This window comes from Brachyistius frenatus, unplaced genomic scaffold (genome assembly GCF_029030835.1).
Source record: "Brachyistius frenatus isolate BFR_SWC_R1_liver_20210118 unplaced genomic scaffold, ASM2903083v1 Contig_5, whole genome shotgun sequence".
NCBI classification, from domain to species: Eukaryota; Metazoa; Chordata; class Actinopteri; family Embiotocidae; genus Brachyistius; species Brachyistius frenatus.
The window spans coordinates 6,373,539-6,392,307 of NW_027210604.1; the positions used below are offsets into that span (position 1 = coordinate 6,373,539).

Consider the following 18,769-nt stretch of genomic DNA (forward strand, 5'->3'; position numbering starts at 1 on the left):
TGGTCCCTAAAAGAGAAACAAAATCCATGTGCTCAACACCTCCCGAATGCCACATGCTGGAATGAAAGGCGATGTTAAAAGCTTTGCATCATGAATGGGAATCTACATTTAGAAGGCAGTGCAGAGGACTCTGCTGAATCTCCTGCTGTGACCTTGATCAAAGAGCATGCAGCAGCATGTCAAGTGTATTCTCAGTAACTTGTTACATCATATCATGTAATTTGCGTCATGCACATAGTCGGAAAAGGGTTTACAAGTAAGCTCTCTCCTGCGTGGACATCTTCTTTCAGTCAATGGGAAATCATTGTAATTCCAGACAGCTTTGTTGTAAAATTACCCTTGCTATCCTGTTTCTATTGTCCGTGCGTGTGTGTTAACAAACACGCGGGTGACCACGTCCGTGTGTGCCGGTGTGTCACGTTACAGTCTCTTCAGGACAGTCCTAAAGATAGTGACCAGGCAGGAGTGTGTTCATCTGGTGTAAAGAGTAGAGAGAGGAGTTTTACAACACAGTGTAGAATAGAATAGAATGGAATAGAATTTCGAAGAATCAATGGAACAAAACATCAGTCATGGCTGAGGGTGTTAAAACCTCAAAACAGCTGAAAGCACTGAATGCCTACTGTGCAGGCAAATGATCTAAGTAGAATTGGGTGGAACAGATGAGAACAGAATAAGTAGCACAACAGCTATATTACATGCTATGCTGAAAAGTCTTACATTGATCTGCAATGAAGTGTGTTAATTTGACCTACTATTATTACTGATAATAATCTAAACACTGAATGAATTTTTTTTTAAAAAGGACACCTATACAATAGCGCAATACCTATATTTCATTAATTATTGTAAAAATCCATTTTTATCGACAAATTAATCTGAATTGTATGCTTGTTTAAAACAACAAACCACGATGCAAAAGAGGAAAGAATAGCATATTAACGGCATTTCATTAAACACTGTAAAATCTAAACTGTGTGCTTGTTTGGAACAAACCAAACAGTCGAATACTAAAAAAAAAAAAAAAAAACTCTTATGCAGGAGAGAATCAAATGTGATTATAATAGAAGGTACAGCACCTGCAATCCATTTTACATAGTAACATTTGAATGATGTGCTTGCTTAAAACGAGACAAGTAGAGCATCTACTGAAGCCTTTCTATGCAATAGAATAGATAGTAAACTATCTGCATTTCTCCATTTTAAAGTGGGTGTGCTTCCTTAAAATAACTAAATTAGGTAGTCTACTGAAACCCTCCCAATAGAATAGATAATAAGAATATCTGCATTTCAATCTACGTTCTACAATCTTGCTTAAAACAACAAACTAAGTAGAATAGAATAGAATATATGGCCCAGGCCATTGGTCAGCATGAATTTGAATCACTGAGCAGGAACAGCAGGAGGGCTTCCTTGACATTCAACGATAGGGGGGATAAGTATTTCTGTGTCATCATTAGGACAGCCAACAGCTTCTCAAAAAAACATGACAGCAGATGTTTCAAAATACATCATCATCATCATCATCAAGAAGAGCCTGCAGTCTCAAGCAAACACTTGGTGCCCAAAGAAGACGCTTTTGGTTGTTGTGTGTTTTTTTGTTGTTGTTTTTTTTAACAGTGTACTTCCCCTTTGTTCTCTGTCCTTCGGCCCCTTGTCTCCCCTCCTTCACTCCTCTCCTCTCTGGGTGACCTTGTGACGGCGTGAACCTCTTTTCGTTCTCCGCCTTCCGAAAGCTATTTCTCCCGTTGCTGAGAGGAAGAGGGGAGGGAGGCCGGGAGGAAACGAGGAGAAAAGGGAAGGGAGGAAGGGAGAGACGGAAGGAAATAGGGTAGGGGGGGAGGAGGAGGAGGGAGGAGGGGGGGGGGGGGGGGGTGAGGCGAGAGAAACGAGAGAGAGGGGTAGTGAATGTAGCTCTAGCTTGTGGGCCGGGGGGTGAGCTACCTAGCCCGGGCTGCTCTGCCGAAACATCCATGGGTGGCTGTGTCGGGAGCCACCACGACTCTTCGGGCAGCTTAAACGAGAACTCGGACGGCACTGGAGGTAATTTACAGGGATTATCGACGTATTTTATTGGCCGCGAGCTCTGGCTTTTTTTTTTTTTTTTTTTTTTTTGTGGAGGGGCTTCCTCCAGGTTTTCTGCATGTTGTCCCCTTCGCTTCCTTTTTTTTTTTTTTTGTTTTTTTTTTTTAATATCCGAGCCCCAGACAAGAGCCGCAGGACAGACACGGCAGCCCTCCCAAGGTATCCGCTTCCAAACGCAGCGGGGCCTTTTAACGCGAGAAACGACGCGTCGTCCGTCGGCTCGCTCCTCTCCAAACCGGGGTGGTGGTGGTGGTGGGGGGGATCGGGGATCTTTTACTGTGCGTCGTCGCCTCCCTTTGTTCTTTGATGTTGACCGAGCTAGCCCGGCTAAAACGGAGCTAGTTAGCCTTGCTAGCTTTCTGCATAACAAAATACGGGTCGCGGACGGCAACGGCATTGCGAGGGAGCGCACAGGCGTGATTCGGCGTGGTCTGAATTATTGCCCCGACTCTCTGCCCAACTCCCAATTTACAGTCCGCTGCAGCCAATGGCGATTGTTAGTAATCTTGTTATCGTTGAGTGTTTGCTTTCCAAGTGAGGTGTTGGAGCATATTTCGAAGTGCGGTGAGGGGGAGGGGGGGTGAGGTGTCAAAACTTGGGCAGTGCTGCAGCTTTGTGATAAAGGAAGTGTGATATATATTTTTTTTAAAGACAGTATAGCAGCGTCTTTGCTTTGTGAACAATGCCTGAGAGCAGTGAGCACCACTGTAACAATCGTAAAAAAAAGACAAAAAGACTGGAACAGATTAGGGGTTATTGCATTTATTGAGCAATAAACAGTTCTGCCCGAGGTTGTGTGACATGAAGATATATATATTTATTTTTTTTAAAGTAAATTTTGAGGGTGTATTAGTTAAGAGCTGGACAAAATCTAATGTAACAATACTTTTGGGCAAAAAGGATGACTATTGGTGCTTTCATAAAATATTTACACAGATTTTAGTTAAATAATCATCGGTAATGTGCATATAATGACCCAGTGGGTAAAGGCCAATAGTAGATCGGTTACAACAGAGTGGTAAGGCAGCCTTTAATACTAGAACTACACGGCACCTATGCCACGCTATTATGATGTAAATTATTGAGTTCATATCATCATTAGATGGTTCCAGATGGAGACCCTAACAGGGTACTGGGGGGGGGGGGGCAGAAGTAAAGGTTATGATCAGCATCAAGGACCCGGTATACAGAGCTGAATCCAGAGTATTGTGTTTGGATGGGATGCATTTTAACCAGGAGGCTCCTTTTGGTGGAGACTTTTATCAAGCTGAGGTGTTGTAAATAACTCTTAGCTGCAATTTCCCGGTCTGAGGAAAGGGATCCGCTGTTGGCCAGTGAGTTATTTTAATGACAGACTTGGAGATGGAGCCGAGCAAAAGTGTGTGTGGGGGGGGGAGGTTGAGACGGAGCACTTAGAGATGCCACGATAAATCCTGGGTTGCTTTACGTCTTCCTTTTTGTCTCCGCCTCTATATTGCCAACTTTGCCTATCTCTCAGACTCGCTCCATGACTGGATGTCACATAAACGGCAGATATCTGAAGTGTGCAGCATGAAGAGGCGGCGCAGTGTTAAAACAACGGATGCAGACAAGCAGTTGTTACTTGACACCTTGCCTAATGACGGCAGAGGCGGTTAGACCCGAACAAATTAATTTTTTCACTGAAGCAGATGTCATAACCAGATTTAAGTGCAATAAAAATTGTAGTGTAAATTTGTTACACTTGCTGGCCTACATAAATCCTTAAGGATTTCTGGGAATTACTGAATGACAGCCAAGTGGGCTGGTGTTTAATGATACAGTATATTACTGAATTATTGGCAGACAGATGAGCTGGAAAGTAGGCTAATGCAGACGTATGAACACAGACAGTATCAACATACAGTACGAGCATGAAGGGAATTCAGGCGAGTATTGCTGTAAAATGCCCACCGAAAATGCACTGCTACATTATTTCTGTCTTTTCATAATATTTGAAATCTACTCAATCTGTTTTTATTTTAACCCGTAAGAACTTTTGCTAATGTTTTGCATAATCACATAAAACCCAATAACTTAAGCTTATTGCCAGCTGCTCATTTTTACTGCCGCAACACCGACATTTCCCCTTTTAAGCAACAGTGAAAGGCTAATCCCTTCTGATTTAGTCAACGGGGCCCTGGTTGACCCACCGTACATTGACCAAGTGCGACAACGTGGTGGGTCGATGAGCCGCGTTTCAAAGGGAACGGTTTTCTTCGCACCGCGTTGCTCTCGCTGGTACATTGTGGTATTACGCGTAAGCAAATATGGGAAAATCCAAAGCAAGTGTAAACGGCGGCGATCTTATTTACTACCGACTGCCAGATGAAGGTTCGTGTTATCAGAATGCGCGCCGCGTCGTCATCGGAGTACACCTGTACCAGCAGCAGGTGTAACTCAACACCTCGATCCGTGTCATCCTCCCCTCCCATCTCCGCTGTCTTTGCGCGCGCACACTGTCCTGTCCTGTACCTGCGTCCCCTTCGGTGGTGGCGATCCAGATGGTGTTATTCATCAGCCATTCTGCTGCAGACGGAGCACAGTTAGATGCCATAACCTCATAACCGAGTTTAGAAACAACACTTCTAGCCTCGGTTGTGCTCAAGTCTGTTGTGCATGCTCCGTGTGCGTATATCTTGTTATATTGTTGGTCTATGTCTAATCTGTCACCTGAGCTTAGTTGTGTCCCTAAACAAAGTGAAAAGACTGATGCTTTGTTTCAGGTAGATGCTCTTGTTATGCTCACTGACACAATCTGTACTTTTCATTTTTGTATCCTCTGTGTATTTTCCACCTTCCCTCTGCCTACTTTCTCTTGCCTACATCCCCTTTTGTTTTTGTTTTTCTTCTCTCGCTTCTTCTTGGTGATTCCTCTTACTCCTTCTTGCCTCCTTCTCGATTGCTTCCTCTTGTCTATTCCCATTTTCCTTTTTCTTTCATCACCTCCGTCCATTCACCCTCTCTCACTCTGTCTGGGTTTCTGTCTACCTTTGTCTTCTGGTTTCTGTTCTTCATATCCCTTTTTTTTATTTTTTTATTTATTTATTTTTTTTCTCCCACCCTCCTCATCTCCTCTCTTTCTTTTCTCTCCATACATCCCTCCCCCGCCTCTCCCTTCCTCCGTCCCAGTGGCTTTAGGGCGTAACCAACCCCTGAAGAGAGAGCGGCCTAAATGGAAAAGTGACTACCCGATGACTGAAGGCCAGCTGCGCAGCAAGAGAGATGAGTTCTGGGATACGGCGCCAGCATTCGAGGGCCGGAAGGAGATCTGGGATGCGCTGCGGGCTGCGGCCAGCGCCTTTGAGAGCAATGACCACCTGCTGGCTCAGGCCATCCTTGACGGGGCGAGCATCACACTGCCACACGGTAACAACACATTTCCACAGTGGTACACGTCAACAGTAGTTGTTGTTTTACTCTCCCTGAAATGTATACGCAGTGGGATGCTTGGTGGAACTGAGCCACTTTGAGCGAGTGGCGCCTGTGCTGTCCGCTTTGCTGTCTCGCGCCATAATTTACTTTTTAGCGAATGTACCTGAATATAAGCCTCTGCATTATTCAGCCAGCAGTTAATCGGAGTTTAATGACCTCTAAGTGAATCTCGGTAACCACATTTTAGAGTTCAGACTAGAAGTGCAGTATATGCTGATGAAGGAATCAATAATAATAAAAGACAAGGGCGTGTTCATGGTCTTCTGAAAGTCTGACTTTATGAAATAATCACTAACATGCCAAAGACGGTGCATCCTCAAAAACACACTTGAGATCATTAACACGGAACAAATCTATAGAATTGACAGGGCACAGATTCGGGAAACCAGACTCCATCTCCGCACGGTAATTATTAACTGCTGGAGCAGGCTATCCATTCGGGGATGTGCGTCATTCCTTGTTATTCCTAATTCACATAACCTCACAGTCCTATTGTCTCAACTGAGGAGAGAAAAGGTCCTCTTTTTCTTATTAAGACGTTGTTGTTGTTGGACGATCTTGTGTTTTGTTCTGATAGCGGTTCTCAGTTTAACCCGCCTCTCCAGACTTTCATATTAGAGTGTAGACGTGTGGGTTTTGTTTTTTTTCCTGTGTTAGTGAAAGTAAATGCAATAAGCTGATCGCACTAATTCTCAATGTCAAACAAGCTTACATGACTGGCTTGCTCTTAATAACCAACATGTTCAAAACCATATCCGGACCTCGTGTCTGTTATGACACAGCATCGTGGGTATTGTATAGCTGAAGTCCTCGTATAACATGGTGGGAAGCAGTGCATTTCAAAGTTCGTTGCTTTCGCATTTATTTTCTGTCCTGCAGCTTTTTCTACTTTTTCCACAGACAAACTCTCCCGCACGAAACCAGAGATGGACAGAATTATTCTGTTAGTGAGCCAACAGGGACTTCAAGTCTAACAAGTCTGTAAGATCTGAAACGGCTTTGCCCGAGTAGGATTTGGGTATACCGTTGCAGATAGCAGCGAAAGGCTTTTCATGAGCAAAGTCAATATCTTGTCCTGCTCTGCTCCTCTCAGTAGTTTGGCTGGGTCAGATCAGATCCTGCTGGGCTGCAGCTGTGGATTCCCCAGACCTGACATCACCGTTTCATTCATCCAGCACTTTGCAGGCCAAAGAGCCAACACATTTTCAGCACTTGTATACGAAAATGGAGGGACATGAAGTTGCAAGTCCAGAGTTAGGGTTGTTCCCAGATTATCCAGTCTCACTTTGGATCTTTTTTTTCTTTCACCTTCCCAGTTTTAATTGATTACTGCAAAAAAAAAAGTTTTTGTTTTGCTCTATCACTTAAGCCAATAATAATAAAAAAAAAAAAAAGATGGAAGCAGCACACAGAAATTGGTCGATGAATCAGTATCCAGCTGTGCATCACATTGTATTCAGCACTTATCTCGTGGTTGTAGTCGGTTGTGTTCCGCAAGTTGGAGCAAACAAGGTGAATCGAGAACGTCACGCCACCAATCTGGGTTTGTAGCACAAGACACCGGATACTACTCGGGTCTCTCGGGTTAACAGCCAGACGCGCCAGCAGCTCTGTAAAGCTGTACTTGAGCTCAGTGGTGCTTTGAGCTGAAAGCTAACATCCGCGTGCTAACACGCCTCTCGGTGACGAGCCTCACATCCTAACGCTAAGCAGACGTAATGTTTACGATGTTCAACGTCTCAGTTTACTGTGTTAGCATGTTAATTAGCACCAAACACAAAAGTACAGCTCAGGCTGATGAGAACGTTGTTAGTTTAATGATTTAAATTCATCCTGAAAGTTGGACATTTCTAAAATTAGTTTATCTGATGATTGAGATTTTTTTTTTGTTTTTTTGCAAAACTACAAATGTGAATCTCATTGTGGCATTAGACGGATAAAAATGCCACCAACGAACACCGTTATTTTTACCGTTTACTGTTGTTTTTCCATATGTACACCTCTCTCTTGTGGTATTCACAGCCTCTGATTTTTTTTTTTCTAAAAAGTCAAGAGTTCGCAAGTTGTGACTCGTTTGTTGACTTTTTTTTTTTAGAAATAGTGAAGACTATGGAAGTAAATGTTTTTGTTGGATGGTCAATCATTTTACTCGTATAGAGTAGTTATTTAATCGTACATCTGAGGAAAATGTTGATGTTCCCAACGGCCTCATATTTTACTTCTGTCACGACACCTTTGCATTCCCTGCACTGTGTTATCGGCCTGCTTGCTCGCCAAGTTGTTCGCTTCTGACTCTTGAGACACTGTTTATGTTGTCGTTGCCAAGCATACCGTGCCGCACAACTTTCCATGTCGTAACCATGAGCTCTCGAGTCCCATTTGAAGGCAGCAGAACTGACAACCACCATTTATAGACTTCCAACAGTTGCAGATTTTTCCGTCTGGACTGAAGTGGCGGACAGAATAACAGACAGTATCACTTGAGGCATCCCGAGCATTGCTGGGACAAAGGTTAGGTCACTGTGGGACAAATCAATTGTCCTCCAAAATGTGTTAAAAGCTTTGATTCCCTCCATTACTAGTGGAGCCGTTCAGGAAATGGAACAGAGTTTTGAAGGTTTCTCAGAAGCTCCCCCACAGTGGAGACTTTTCACTGTGTTCATTAGAGATGCATCAGCTGCTGGGCTCTCTATCACTTAGTAAACTGGAGACCAACTTTGAGGTTATCTGTGGCTCTGTGAGGCCTAAAGTGGAAACCATTCGCATCAGCCGCTGGTCAACACGTTGGATTCTATTCAACCTGCACCAAATAAAAACGTCATGTTCACTGATTCACATCATCACAGGCCTTATGTTGGCAGCCAAGTCAGACCGCGTTAGGGACGCTTGTGTAAAACAATGAATTTTTCATGTAAACAAATGTTTTCCTGCTTCGATCATAAAACGTAATCTCTTAAATGTGGTGCAAAACTGAATCGTCCTCGCAAGCATGTTTTTCAATCTTTTTTTTTCAATTTTTTTTTATGAAATCCCACAACCGAAACTATTAGCATTCTGCAGCTGAAAGATAAACGCTGAGGTGGAGACAGCTGGAGAGGAACAAGCAACAGTTACACGGACCTTGGGATTGATATTCAGAATCACGTTTCTACATTGTCAGTGAACCATGTTCAACATTTGTATTTAGTAGTGTTTTGTGACACTGGCTATGACCACTTCCACATATTTCTCTGTCTCTTTTGGCATAACATTGGAAAGGAATTAGATGCATTCATATTAAACTGGTCTAAGGAACAGTCTATGGCGGTCAGGTGTGCTAAAATATTAGATGTCAGAGAGTTTATCTATATTGAAATCCTGGGATTTATTTGTACATGTTGATAATTTAATTATGTTCCTGACGAGCACAAAAAAAACCCCCCAAAAAAACCATGGTTACCGGGTATGTAAGTCTGTTGGTGTGGCAGCAGAGTAACGGGCTGCAGGGGCTGAAAGTGTTTGCCGACATATTCTTAAAAGCTTTTTCGCAACATGGTCTGAAGAATGTTGTTTTGAGGTCGATGTAATTATTGAAGCTCTTTTCACACCAAGTGGTTTTAGGTGACCGCTATTAGAAGGTGCTGTACACTTGTTATCCACAAAGTTCGGAAACAAAGTAAGTGAAGCTCTGTCTTTTCTGCCGCTAACGCCCCCATTTGCCCTGCTAAAGGTTTCCTGAGGCCCAGGGTTGCTGTAATGTCCTCACCTTGACCACAGCAGAGCGCAACATCCTGTGGGTTTCTGCTGACTCATCTCAGTCTCGGTTACCACAAAACTCACTGTCTCTCTTCCTCAAGTGGTTCGCGCCTCAGTTTTTAAGTTATAAAACTACACCAGAGCAGCACGGAGAGCTTTTGAAATGTTTACGTTAACGCGGAGAGACGGACTTCTCGCTTTTATGGGGAACGTTTTCACCCCCGGCTTTAATTAGTCAAATGTGTGAAGGGCAACATCATTAGCATCTTTTTAAACTATTAAAAAGATAAAACATTGGGGAGGATTAGCCTGCTTTGGGATTTGACTCTTAATTGTGTTTTGACTCCTGAGAGCTAAAATCTAAGGCAGGCAAACTTGCGATTTAAAAAAAAAAAAAAAAAAACCCAACAAAACCCATTGCCACAATACAATTACTTGGTGTTTTCAGGTATGAAAAGAAGTCTTATTAAATTATTCTGCAAGAGACCTGTCTGTCTGAAATCCCCTTGAGGACCCCTGGGGGCCCCCCTGCAAATGATATCACATTAAGTTTCTGTCCACGGAATAACATGACCTATTCACTTCATTTTACCCCCCCCACCCGCATACAAACTCCTTATTCTCAGTTGGTAAGCAGTGACATAATGTTTTTATGTTGCACTCCAACACATAACTTTCCCTTTTCTCCTGCTTTCATTCTTATTTCCTCACAGTCTCACTATTCCAATGACTTCAATTCTCATTTCTGTATTTCATCCCATCACAGCGAAATGTGACTTGTAGGTCAGGTTTTGTTGAATGGAACAATATGTATGTTTGATTGCTATAGTGAAAATATACACATTTCTTAAAATACAAAATAAATGTGTAATAATAAATAATAATTTAGGATAATAAAGTAAGTTCTACCCCCAAAACATGGCTAATCTGGACCAATTAATCAAGACTGAAAAAATGAATAGAAAAATTCAGGGATTACCTGATACAATTCAATTCCTTTCAGTTTAGTTGTGAAGTAATTCGCATTAGAGTTTCCCAAGTAATCATTTACCAGTTTTACTCGACACAAGTATGCTTACAGTCATGTTTATGTTGGCTGTTGAGTTACTGTAAGTGGTAACCTACTGTAGACGATGGTTTATAGCTTCCCGTTATTGTTAGTTCTGTGATTCCACACATCATGCATAATGGCATAATGTGCATATGGCAATTAAAGTACATTGTTCCCTGGCAGTGTTTTGCTTAACTTTTTTTTTAATCATTGCTCATTTATTTATTTGATTTGGTTAGAATGGAAGTAGGCCTCTCTGACACTAATGTTCTGATAGAAAACGGTAAAAAGATTTTTATTTTTCCTATTTTTCAAGGAGCTCTGACCGAATGTTACGATGAACTGGGGAATCGATACCAGCTGCCAGTTTACTGCCTCTCTCCTCCCGTCAACATGATCGAAGAGCGCTCCGATGAGCCCGACGGCTCAGATCCAGACTCCGGGGCCGCGGATCCGTCCACGGGCAGCGCCAGCGACCCCGGCTCAGGAGGGGAGTGCCAGCTTCGGCTCCGGCTCTCCACGGGTCGCGACCTCCGGCTGGCGGTCCGTTCCACGGACACGGTGGGCATGATGAAGCGTCGTCTGCAGAGTCAGGAGGGCGTGCCGGCCACAACCCAACGCTGGTTTTTCTCAGGTCGGCCGCTGACAGACAGGCTTCGCTTGGACCAACTCAACATCTCCAGGGACTATGTAGTGCAGGTCATTCTCAGCCAGCGTCCGCCGCCAGAGCCTGAAGCAACACCAGGACAGACACCAGAGGCGTCAGGGCCGGTGGCAGTGGAAGGAATGGCTGCACTGCCACAAGAGCCAACGCCGGTGGAGAATTAACATGGCTGCCTGGAGCCATAACAAGGGACAAAAAAAGAAAAGAATGATAGATGATTCTGTCTTTTCACTTTTGTTCTCTTCTCTTCTCTTCTCTTCTCTTCTCTTCTCTTCTCTTCTCTTCTCTTCTCTTCTCTTCTCTTCTCTTCTCTTTTCTCTTCTCTCCTCTTCTCTCCTCTCATGTTGTTTTTGCTGAGAAGGGCTTTGTTTGGGCAGAGGTTGGCCGCCTGCCAGAGCATAAAGACTCTTGAAATGAGAAAAAGACTCTTCCTTTTGGTTTTACATGTTGAAATTTTGACCTTTTTGAAGTCTTTTTAACTGTTCCTATGGAAACCAAACAACAAAACGAGAACTTTGTCAGATGGCTTGAAGGGTTTTCTTAGCAACACTGATGTTTGAATGTTTCTGTGTTTCAGGTTCCATTCAAACTCTGCTGTCTGCTGGGTCCGCAGACTGAATTTTGTTTATAAGGCTACAGGGTTACATGTACGTTTTCAATTCAGACAGTTAAGAAAAAAGGAGAGTCTAACAATCATGACACATCAGGCTTTTTGGGGACTACATGTCAATCAGATCAAGAACGCTTAAGTCAGGGGACTGAATCAGTTTGCTAACCGCTGTAAAGAATCTTGTATCGCTAGTAAGCAGACAGATGTGTCCTCTTGTCTTGTGAAAAGGTTGTAGTGAGGGGGCATGACTGGAATTTTTTTACCAAGCCGCTGCTGGATTAGATACTTTATTTCACTCTGCTTCACTCAACAATCAGATTAGTCATGTAATAAACATTAAGTAGTCAGCCTATGGGTGTGAGTGTGAGTGTGAGCGTGAGTGTGAGCGTGAGCGTGTTCAAATATGTTAAAGACACATCCACATGTATTTGTGTGGGAAAAGGATGGAGATCAGAAACACAGTTGCATATTTTGATTAAAAAATAGAATGTTTTTAATTAAAATTGGTCATTGTTTATATTCCTCGATCACTGTCTGATTGTTTTTTCTGAATATTTTCATATTTTGATGTGAATTGTTCCCTTGCATTTTTTTTGCGGGTGGGGGGGTTAAAATAAGGCTCATAGTTTGCAGTTAATTGCACATTTGATCTCAAAGAGGTATATTATTGTTACCCTGGTTCAAATCACAGATCAGAGCCGACAAAGACGTGATCTCTTAACACATTTTTTTGTGGCTGATATTAATATTTAAAGGAAGTACAAAGAAGAGGGAAATGGCTGCAGTGCCCTGGCTTTGTTCAAAACTACAAAAATAGCCTCGCAGCTCCTCTAAAGGTTACTATATCACACAATACATCTTGTTCAATTGGTATAAAATGTATATATATAATTTTTTTTAAAAAGCATGCACCCATTGCCAATCAACTGGTCCCTAACCCTTTCCCTAGTCCTAACCCTAACATTAACCCTCCCACAATGCAATGGCTAATCACAGGCAAGGCGTCCTTCCTGCTGATCCAATCTAGCGTCAGCCATTTTGTGCTGAAACTTTTTGCTGGATTTTTGTCATCACCAGACACCCAGTAGAAAATCCAGGTAGTCACTGGTGGGGCCAGGAAATTAGTTCCATTGCAAAACCTTTAAAGATGCAGGTAAGTCAGTTTTAAAGAACTGAAACTTGGCTGGAGCCAGGCTGATCTTTTCCAGTCTACATGCTGAGCTACGTAGGAATTACAGTACAGGACGTGAGAGTGCTATCAACCTTAGACAACTAATGAGCAAGTTGCCCAAGGAGAAAAAATATTATCTCCAGACGCAGACACCAGACATATATCTGCCAATACTGTCCATGATAAGCTAATGTTTATTATCCGATTTAGAGATTGGGCTCCATCTCTATTAGCAATAATGGAGTATCTTGTGTAAATTTGCTTTGATTTCCTCCTTTCCTTATTTCAACTTCTATCTCATAAATCTACTCATTGCAGTCAGAGAAAATTCCATGAAAAACCACAATGACGCCACTATCACAGTGGCTTCTTCTCTCTGGCAAGAAATTCTGCCGGCTGGCATTCCCGTGTAGACGGCAAATAAACAAACGTCACTCAGCCATTGACGCAATGAGGAAGGAACTTCCACCTGTATGCCAGGTAACATACTGCGTGTGCATAACTCACGCAAACTAATTTTTCTGAAATAAAACAAAGTACAGTCAATGATCCATTAGGATACTATTAAGACGAAAGGTCACACAACGCACAAGTTACAGGTAGAAGGGAAGTGGACGTTGAAAGGTCAGTGCGGTGATACATTTTCGGTCTTCATGTGAGGCTGAAACAAGAAAGTGGCTTTTGGTGGGGAAATGCCTCTCATCATGGCACCTGATTGAGGTGAGGGTCTAAAAATAACGTGTGTTTGTGTTTCGAAGACATGCACACCAACCACATAACATATTGTGTTACTTTTCAGTAAGATAACAGCATGTAAATATTGAAGGTGTGTTGATAGCTTTCCATTTTGTTTACTTTCTAGTTTGGGACAAGAGAATTATATCAAAGTAGGCACAAAGGGGAAATAGAATTGCATTTCCATTTTGAGTAATGTGGTGAACATGTGATTCGATCCAAAGATGATTTGTTTTTGGAATCCACAAAGCACACTCACCTTGAGCATTAGTCATATTGCCTTTTTTCATAAAGCATGGTTCTGCAATGCTGAATCAAAACAATCCTTTATTCTTAACTTCAAGGTTTACTTATTGGAAATGGTCCACTGATTATCATTACACGTAGACATACACTAGCATAGTTAAATGTTAGTGGTTATAGTGGTAGCTGAAAAAAATTTATGGAAACTCTTCCATAGATCATAACACTCCTTACGGTCAACTTCCCAAATTTGCTGTTTATAAATGGGTTTTCTACATGATCTAAGAACAATGTGTTCCCACAACTCTTTCATTTCATTTTCCAGTTAAAACCAATTTCATTATATTTTATCCCAGCGATTCTGTTCTCCTTACTTCTTCTATGGCAGTGCCATCACTGTCTTGTTCTTGTTCCTGAGAAACTCTCATTACCTGTTCAGTTTACACAACTCAGTACCGACACACATTGAGCCTTTCAAGTTCCCTTTCCCAGAGGTTTCTGTCTCTTTTGTCATCCTTACTTCCCCCCTGGGCTGCACAATCATGCGCCTGATTTAACTTGGAATATAATCCAATATGAATAGTTTCTTTTGTTCTAAACTTTTGTCATGTTCCTCATGAGTGACTCAATCGAGCCAGAGATGACCAAGAGTCAAATGAAAAACTATGTGATGGATGAAGTGGTGTTGATGTGTTTCTCTATCCCCACATTAAGTGTTTCCAATTCATTGACCAACTTATGTCATCAGCTCTTGTGGTCTCAGGTAGAATTTACCCACGCCTACGAGCCCTTAGCTCAGGCGCACACACACTGTGTATATGTTGTAGTTCCTCTTCACGTTGGGGTTTTTCAGCCTTCTGCTTCTGTCTGTATAAATACAGCGGCAGCATGTAGAGTTCACTCAGACAAACTCAACACAATCAGATCAGCTTGCAGTTGTGACAGTTTTGGATCAGTTCTGTTGGTCAAGGTAAGATCTTCTATATCCAATCTCATTATCTCTGATTTCTATTTATTTTGTTGTGTTCAGAAATGCATTGGGTACATATTTATTCTCATATATTAAGGTTGGATTTCATCAAAGAAATTGACACATTTTTGTTATAAAAAAAAAAAAAAAAAGGCTCATTAAACAGGGTGATATCTACAAGTAGTGATACTTCTTACTCAGTGTGAATACATTTTCCTGCAGCATGGTCAGAACTTCTTTTACTCATGAACTGCGCTGGTATGATTTACCCCATTTTGGGGTGGGCACCCTTACAAGGTCTCATGAGATTGACCTAAAGAGTCACGGTAACCTTGGGGCGAGAAGAAAGGAAACAAAAACATCTTTCTCTGACACAAAGGTGTTATTCTTGTGGAACTGTTTTGTATTTTTCTTTTGTAAATTAATGTCAATTTTTTATTTTTTATCTTCCCGATTAAAGAAAAACAACTTTGGTTGAACTGGTCAAAATTTTAAGACATATACAGCCTGTTGAAAAATTGCAGGTGAACACTAAGGGGTCATAGGTAAAATGGCAGGGGCCACTGTTTCCATTATTTCTGCTTTTAAGCACATATACCTTAAGTCATAGGTTACCATGCTATGCTGACTTTTCATCATTTCTTACAGATGCGTTCATTGTTCCTTGCGGCCCTGTGTGCTGTACTGTGCTGCGCCAGCTCTGACAGCCACCAAGAAAACATTGAGATCCTTATGGATAATGGTTGGTGTCTCCTTCTCCCTACTTAATATTATTTGACTTTTAATGTATTTGTTCATCTCACATTCAGTAAATATTGATGAGTGCCTGTGTGTTTCTTGTTCATGATTTAACTAGTTGTGGTCCTGAGGGTGCCTGATGCTCAGGGTACAAAGGTGGATGTCCCTCTGACCTGTGGAGAAGTTTATCAAAATCAGCCGGTGTTTTGGAAGCGAAATGGTAACACATCAGACAATCTATTTGTTAGACCGCTGGCACTTCTAATAATACCTAGTATGTTAAGTACAGTACGAATAAAGTTGCTTCATATGTTAAAAAGGTTCAATTGTTTTTTTATAACACTTCTAATCACTGACATCACTGTAACACTGAACATGTCCTTGTCTCAGGTGAGGAGCTGAAGCCATCTCTGCAGGGGAACCAGGTCAATGTTCTGGTGGAAGAGATGATTGGAGGGAACTACACATGTCACCTCAGTCCAAATGGAGAATACCTCAACCACACTGTGATCATGATCCAACTAGATCCAGATAACAGGACTGTCATACTGGAAGAAAAATCCCCTGAAGAAGGTGAGATAAGAATGAGGGAGGGTGGAGTCACAGAGAGAGAGAGAAGTGAGAATAGAGGGGAAGAAGAACAAAGAAGATGAAAAGAAACAGAGAAACAGAGAAATACATATTTGTATTTTTTGTTTTATTTGAACCTGGCAAGAGGCTTTCTTTGGAGAAGACTGATGTCACTGAATAGCTGAGATAAGAAAGATGACAGGAGAGGGATATGAGATGGGAGAAAAATAGACAGAGAGGTAGAAGACTGTGGTTCAAAAGCAGACAACAGAAATTGGATAAAAGGATCAAAGGAATCAAGCAGAGAGGTGGAAAAAAAAAAGACCAAGATAACACAATAATTGCAAGAAAGGTTGTAAAGGAGGGAAAAGAGCGTATGGTGATGATATGATTGCTGTGGCATAAACAAACCGTACCAAGGTTGACACATTGAGCAGACTTGATGTTACGCCTGTCATGACATTGTAAGTGCTTGTGATTCTCAAAGAAAAAGAAGAAAAAAAACTACAAACCTGTTGGTTCTAATGCCCAAAAGGATTTTCATTCTTAGGGAAAAGCATTTCCTCTCTCACATTGCTGAAAAAACACAGAATGTTCTTCTAAAAGTTGTTTTCATAAGCCTTTCACCCCTCTCAGAAATTGCAAGAACTAGTGATGAACTAGCAAAAACCTCTGAACCATTCTTTCTGAAGTTTTGAGCAAGGCCATCTTGTTTTTTTCTTCCTTAAATTAAACGATGGTCTCGTCATTTAGATAAATCACGAGACCGTCAAATCTCTGCTCACCAGAGCATAGAAGCAAAACAGAGGGAGGGACTAACGGAGTTTCTGTTCCTCCAGGTCACATCCACTGCTCAGCACCAAACTATAAAGGCTCCTTCCACTGCACCTGGACAAGAGCACAGTTCAGATCGAATGCTGCTGTGCTCCTGGTGAAGGCAGAACGGTGAGCACAAAAAAAAGAGTATATCGGCTGCATATGCCAGAACCCCCCCACCCCCCTCATAGTAAAAACATGAGGTTCATTGTAAGGTGAAGAGTTACACTGTGTGCTGCTGTTGTTTGTATTTTACCATCCACTTTGTCTTGAATTCAGTTATATGGAAAACATTCCCTGTGAGCTGAATGCTGATGGGTCAGGGATTCACTGCCAGGATACCGACTGCCCATTCAAAGAGGAGCAACACAGCATCTCCGTCACCGTTTACATACACAGCTTCTCTCTTCTGGAGGCCTACACAAAGTCTTTCTACCTCAGAGAGATAGGTATGTCATTGCATCTTGATGTCAGTGTCATAAACAGAATCAGGTGTCGTGATTTGTTTTTATGTAAACCACAGAGGAAATATGTCAGAAAATCTACACAATATTTTATTTTAAGGCTTATTGTATTACTTTTCTGATTTATCTGACCCATCTGTGATGCAAATATTAACTCGCGTTTCTCGACCTCATTCCCCTCCCTCCTCACTCAATCTAGTCACACCGGCAAAACTCCCTAACCTGACGACCAGTGACAGGAAGGTGTTCAGCTGGGACTACCCTGAGTCTTGGGAGAAGCCCTGTGCTTTCTTTGGCCTACAATTCCAGGTCAAGGCGTTCCACAAAGGAGAGTCCTGTAACAGTGAAGAGCACATAATGGTAATCAATTCATGCAAAGCTGCACATCAGATTCAAATGCCTTTGATGGCTTCCAGTTTAGCCACGTTTTATTTGTCTCTAATATGCTACCTCCTTTTTTGTACAGCAAAACATCACTGATGAAACCAAGTGTGAGGTCAATGTCAAAACCAAGAGGTTTGTCTTCTGTGTGCGGGCGAAAGACAAGTTCACCAGCGGGCCGTGGAGCCAGTGGAGTCAGTACATGTGAGTATATTACTCTGACCACTGTGAATAAGAACTACTTTGACTGATTTTGTTACTGAGGATGTGATTTCTGTGAGAATATTTATTTTGTCCAAATTATACCAACTTCTGACTGATCTGATCCTTATTGTCTTATTCTTCTTTTCTCCAGAGTGGACAAACACAAGGTGATCTGATAAGTTCCCGTCACTGGTATGCAGCCGGAAAAGAAGGAAAAGACGAAGAATGGAGAAAAGCATGAGCCTAAATTCGCTGTTTTCTTTTCTTTTTTTTTTTTTAAGTTTTCACAAATTTTTAAAGTGTTGCACAAAAAGTGTTGTTGTGCTTTGGGAATGAATGTATACGTGTACAGTATTTATTCATCTGTCATGTTTTTTTCAGTGGAGCTTCATTGTACAGTGAACCCTCGCTATAACGCGGTTCACCTTTCACGGTCTCGCTGCTTCACGGATTTGCATCGTGCATTGAAATCACATTACGACTATATGTAACGTAGATATATTTAATGTCCAGTTCTATCTATTTCAATTGTAAAATAAAGGTTACTACTTCACGGATTTCGCCTATCACGGTTTCTATTTGGAACGTAACCCCCGCGAAAAACGAGGGTTCACTGTATTGTAAAAAAATATTACTATTTCCTTCATGCCCTTTTTTTTTTTAAACTTATTTAGAACAATCCTTAGAGAATTGTTATTCCAACTTTTCTAAACATTTCATAATAAATTGATGAGGATAATAAGCTAATGTACTTTCTGGTCTTTAATTGAAACAAATCTCAAATCTATTTTAAATAGTGGTAATCCATTGTATGAAAATGGTAAGAATTGTAAAAGATGTCAATATTTGGTAGCTCATTTTGAATGACTTAAGGAAAAA

At 41.7% G+C, this 18,769-nt stretch overlaps 3 protein-coding genes across 3 annotated transcripts in view; all 3 read left to right on the forward strand.

The window, feature by feature from the left end:
* The window catches only part of LOC138633165 (transcription factor COE1-like), a 147,608-nt gene that overhangs the window by 10,453 nt on the left and 118,386 nt on the right, over positions 1–18,769 (forward strand). The gene's annotated exons all lie outside the window — the stretch shown is intronic.
* ubtd2 (ubiquitin domain containing 2) lies at positions 1,879–12,125 on the forward strand. The gene is made up of 3 exons (XM_069719353.1): positions 1,879–2,043; positions 5,236–5,472; positions 10,641–12,125. Exons 1-3 carry the CDS (start codon positions 1,974–1,976, stop codon positions 11,150–11,152), a joined length of 819 nt encoding a protein of 272 aa, XP_069575454.1. The 5' UTR covers positions 1,879–1,973; the 3' UTR covers positions 11,153–12,125.
* On the forward strand, positions 15,363–18,287 carry il12bb (interleukin 12B, b). Its single transcript, XM_069722439.1, has 8 exons — positions 15,363–15,459; positions 15,574–15,675; positions 15,846–16,028; positions 16,865–16,970; positions 17,121–17,290; positions 17,505–17,665; positions 17,772–17,890; positions 18,042–18,287. The coding sequence occupies exons 1-8, from the start codon at positions 15,366–15,368 to the stop codon at positions 18,064–18,066; spliced, it is 960 nt and encodes a 319-aa protein (XP_069578540.1). The 5' UTR covers positions 15,363–15,365; the 3' UTR covers positions 18,067–18,287.

Bases quoted from the DNA above. Each gene is read 5' to 3' on its own strand.
- ubtd2 (XM_069719353.1), top strand. From the start codon at position 1,974: ATGGGTGGCTGTGTCGGGAGCCACCACGACTCTTCGGGCAGCTTAAAC. The intron at 2,044-5,235 runs GTAATTTACAGG...CCTCCGTCCCAG, and splicing joins GAACTCGGACGGCACTGGAG to TGGCTTTAGGGCGTAACCAA. The intron at 5,473-10,640 runs GTAACAACACAT...CTATTTTTCAAG, and splicing joins GAGCATCACACTGCCACACG to GAGCTCTGACCGAATGTTAC.
- il12bb (XM_069722439.1), top strand. From the start codon at position 15,366: ATGCGTTCATTGTTCCTTGCGGCCCTGTGTGCTGTACTGTGCTGCGCC. The intron at 16,971-17,120 runs GTGAGCACAAAA...TCTTGAATTCAG, and splicing joins CTCCTGGTGAAGGCAGAACG to TTATATGGAAAACATTCCCT. The intron at 17,666-17,771 runs GTAATCAATTCA...TTTTTTGTACAG, and splicing joins ACAGTGAAGAGCACATAATG to CAAAACATCACTGATGAAAC.